This window comes from Aphanomyces invadans, assembly GCF_000520115.1.
Source record: "Aphanomyces invadans strain NJM9701 unplaced genomic scaffold supercont1.142, whole genome shotgun sequence".
NCBI lineage: Eukaryota > Oomycota > Saprolegniomycetes > Saprolegniales > Verrucalvaceae > Aphanomyces > Aphanomyces invadans.
In genome coordinates, this window is record NW_008580287.1 from 6,722 (window position 1) to 11,423 (window position 4,702).

Sequence of the window (4,702 nt, forward strand, 5' to 3'; positions counted from 1 at the left end):
CCCCAAGGTCAGGGCTTGGTCGAGCGGTTCAACTCCACGCTGGCAACCATGATCAAGATGTACGTCAACTCGGCTCAAACCGACTGGGACACGTATCTCCCTCGACTGCTGTGGGCGTACCGGACGGCGTACCAGGAGACGCTTGGAGACACCCCGTACTTCTGTCTATTTGGACGGGATCCGGTGCAACCTCTCCACCTGGCCTTTGTCAACCAAGAACCCTTATGGAAGACTGACGAACTGCCCCAATGGCGAAGACGGCAGAGTGCATGGTTCCGGACAACGAGACGACTGGTGGAGGCTCAACTCCTTCAAGGGCAAAACCGGGATGCCGTCTCGAAGAACCAACAAAGGAAGGTGACATTTGAACCTGCTGACTCGATGTGGGTGTATCAGTACTTCCACAAGTCCCGGGACCCCAATGACACGCGAGTGAAGAAGTTCTCATACCATTGGCATGGTACCGGATTCTAGCGCGCCAAGGCGATAACACGTACCGCGTCTACCTACCTACCCACTCGGATCGAGTGGTGCCCATCAACGTCGACCGACTCAAGAAGTATCGGGGACAATGGACGCGCCCTTTCAACCATGAGATACCGGACGGGTATGACGGGAGTCCCGGAGAAGCATGGGGCGACGAAGATACAGTCCTGGACGACGAGTTGCTACCGGACGACTGCCTGATTGAGCGTGTGGAGTTACAAGACGGGGACGTAGCGTTCTCTAACTCGTTGTCTGCTGTTACAGCCGTCCTGGATCGTCGCTACGGGATTGCCCAAGGACGGGAATACTTGGTGGAATACGCCGACGGTCTGGTCGACTGCGTGCCCGAGTCCAAGCTGGGTGACTACCGCCCCTTTGTCAACGAGTACAAAGACCGTACTCGGGAGAGGGCCAGGCTTCCAGTGCTACAGTGCAGTCCTCGTCTGTCCCAACTCGACGAAGAGGCTGAAGTACGGGAGTACTAAGGCCCTACTTCGCGCCTGCCAGTGTCGGTGGGAGGCGAAGAACTGCATGTTTGCTTGTGTGCATGAATAAACGAAGAATCAAGAAATGAATTAGCTCGTCCGAGCTATCAAGGCCCGTCAGTATCCAAAACATGAAGCGGCACGGGATGCCGCGTGGTGGCGTCGACTACCTCTAGTCGTCCTTGGTCTCGTCGTCGGCTGGCGCTGGAGCGCCTCCGGGAGGCGGCGAGAGTCCATGCGTCCACTGAGATGCGGTTGGCAAAGGCGCGGGTCCGGGTCGACCACGAATGGGTAGCTGGGGGCCTAGACCGGGTTCTTCATGAAATCGTTCGCGACTTTCAAGATCTCGGCGGCGGCTTCATTGACGGTGGCGCGGGTGACGTCGCGAGATGGGGGCGACGTGAAGCGCTGCAGTTGATACGACCGGATGCCCTTCGTCAGGAGCTCCAGGGCCGGCATCGCTGGGGAACACCAACGACTGCCGTCGGCCATCACGGACGGGACTTTCGGCCACGACTGCAAGCCCTCGCGGGCCAAATACGCGACGACTGCGGGTGCGCCGCGATGCTTCTCGACGACATAGCTTCCTATTGGTCCGAACCCGGAGTTTCGGACTTAAAGAGGGGAGATTGTCGCGGTGTGTTTTACCGACACGACTTCTACGGGATACCGAAGATCCGTAGAGTGCGTGTCGGAAAGACGGTCATTGGCGACTGGATTAGCCCCCCAATCCGGAATTGAGGATGGATGAGTCTACGGGTACGCGAAGCGACACCAAGTCCCATCACTCTCATGTTGACGACCACACTGTCGTCACGTGGGGTGCAGCGGCGGGGGTTGTGGACCTCGACGACAAGAAGCTACTGGAGTGGTCGGACCTGCCTTTCCTTCGAGGGACTGGCTGTGGGCCGACTGTGTGCTTAGACGACGATAAAATTTAACTTGACTTTACATTTTACCTGGGAATACAGACTCCTGTTTGTGTTCTCTTTCTCGCGCTTGCCCACGCCACACGTACCAAGGTATTTTTTCACGGAAATCCCCGTGACACTACCATTTTACCGATTGCTTCGAATTTTCAATATTCAACCAGAAGACATTCATCCACTAAAACTTCTCGCTGGAGTGATCATTCCCGGACAAAGGTAGTACAGTGTACTGTACGACATGCCGACCATGTACCCCTTGTTTAAGCTACAGCTCATGAATATTGGGTTCCGGGGTTTCGGGGTGTAGCGTCTGGCGGAAGACGACGACCAAGAGGAGGGGTAGAAGGCTTCCCGGGAGCGGAGGGCGCGACTCCTGTGGGGATTGACGTCGTAGGAGTCGCAGATGCAGGCGCGTGATAATGATTAAGTTTGCCGACGTAGTAAGTCGGGTGCACATTCCAATCCTCAGGAAGTTCGAGTTTGTAAGAAGTCGAATTTACGACATCGAGATCGGCAAATGGGCCGTGCCAATTGGAGCGTAGTTTGGCGTTCGCGCCGGCCCCAGGAGCGCGCACACGACAGGCGTGACCGGGGAGATCCGATTTGTGGAGGAGGACAGATCGCCGACAAAAAAGTCGGAAAGTTCGAGCGACGTGGCGGTCGGTTGCGTCGCCTGTCTTTGCTGAGCGATCGCAAGGTTGTCCTTGATCTGTTGTAGCACATATTTGCGATGAGTAAGGCAGACCGTCAGGTCCACGCGGGAAGGTCGCGGGATGTGTCGATTGCTTCGATTGCCGGAGGAACAACCGGTAGCGTATTTTCCCTGAAGCGGGACTGTCGAGAACCTGTGGAATGCGAGTGTGCTGTAAATGGACAGCATTGTGGGGTGCGAATCCCTTGGAAGTCTGGACGAACGAGTTGTACACAATGACGGCTTGGGGCAGAAGAGTAGCCCACTTGGCGGATAGTTGTGCCACGGAATACGCACACAAAATGCCTTCGAACGCGCGGTTGGCACGTTCTGTCTGGCCATCAGACTCAGGGTGGTCGGACGTAGACATGGCAATGTCGGTGTCACAGAGCTCGAACAGAGCCGATCAGAAGTGAGACATGATGCGGGGTCGGGGTCCGAAACGAGGGACCGCGGAAGGCCAGATTGGCAAAAGATATGATCAAAGAAAAGGCGAGCGGCGTCGATGCCGCTGATAGACTCCTTGACCAGGATGGCCACGATGTATTTGGACGCCCTGTCGACACAAACCATGATACCCTTGTGACCACGAGGGTCAAGCGGGAGGCCAAACACAAAGTCCACGATGAACGATGACCAAAGCTCATCGGGAACCGGCAAGGTTGTAAAGGCGCCTTAGAGGAAATCGCGATCTGGCGCGTTGACAAGCGTCGCAGTGGGTGACGTGGCGGCCTACAGCTTTGCATTGGCGAGGCCACCAGTATTAACCTGACAACGTAGAGTACATTTTGTCGCGGCCGAAGTGGGCGCCGTTGGGTGAATCATGGTACGCGCGCAAAAGGTAGGCACGAATCGCAGAATCCCCAGGGACAACAATGCGCGGAGGTGTGTCCCGGGTGAGCTGAAAGTAGAGCTGGCCATCTCGAACAGAATAACGATGAAGTGTGGATGGTGAGCGCCGAGGCTTGAGAGGCTCGGGGGCTGTGTGTGCACTGAACACGGCCGAGCAAGTCGTGTCAAGGGAATAGGCAGCTAGGATGCGATCATGGAGATCGGAGTGGAGAAAGCCGATCGAGGCAAGGTCTAAGTAATCGGGACGTCGAGAAAACGCGTCAGTCAAGAAATTGTCCTTGCCCGGTTTGTACTAAACCAAAAAGTTATATTCGGCGAAGAAGGTAAGCCAGCGAGCCATGCGAGTTGACATGTGTGGCGTCTTGACGGCAGTCCGCAACGACACGTGGCCAGTACTTACGATGGGGGTCCGCGCCGATGAGGTAGACGCGAAACTTAATGAGGGCGTTCACCAAATGCATTCCACTTGGTATGGAGGCGGCAGTCTTCGGCACGTCACAAAGGCGCGTGAGGATTTGATAGAACCCATCGCACAGGTCGATGGCAGTGAATATGGTACGACGGCGGCGTCTGTTGGTGGGTCAAATTACGAGGATGCAACCTCTCGGAGTGAAGTGCCGACGTGGGCTAGGAAGACAAGTGTGGTGGACGGATAACGTCGAATGCTGTGAAGCCTTATCAAGTCGGATCCACGGCTGATCATTGTTCACCCAATCGACCTAGTGGATTGATTTGAGTTTCCAATCGATCCAAGGTTGATTGGCTTCGAGGCAACACATTCCAAGGATGAGGTTCCAACAATCACCCAAATCGATTACATACTAAGAACGTTTCGAGCGAGTCGAAATCATCGAAGGTAACAGGCAGCGTAACCACTAAGAGCTACTGGACGGGGATGTGGCTATCAGCCATCTTTACGCGAACAATGTCAAGGGAACATGAAACAGTGAGAGAGCCAAAACGAGGAAGAGTGGAGCGATTAGAGTAGTACACTGAAGCTCCTAAAAATCCAGCCTCAAAGAGCCCCCATTTCAATGGCAAGCCATATAACCTCCGTCAAGGTTATTATGACTCTACGAACGAATATACTCCTTCGAAAACACTTTATCAATTGTCGGAGACTATAACTATTTAGGATGCAAATTGACTATCATCCTTGACTATGCTTACCATTTCATAAAGAGTACCTCCTCTGTTCGAGTTTACTGGCAACATTTGAAAATCACACTTTTACCACTTTACTGGCAACATTGCAATTT

The 4,702-nt window shown here is 54.4% G+C and overlaps 1 protein-coding gene across 1 annotated transcript; it reads right to left on the reverse strand.

Moving 5' to 3' along the window:
- Positions 1-1,143: 1,143 nt before the first annotated feature.
- Positions 1,144-1,430, reverse strand: H310_15038 (hypothetical protein; the record flags this gene model as incomplete). Its single annotated transcript, XM_008883016.1, has 2 exons — positions 1,144-1,215; positions 1,281-1,430. 2 exons carry the CDS (start codon positions 1,428-1,430, stop codon positions 1,144-1,146), a joined length of 222 nt encoding a protein of 73 aa, XP_008881238.1.
- Between the last annotated feature and the right edge of the window lie 3,272 nt (positions 1,431-4,702).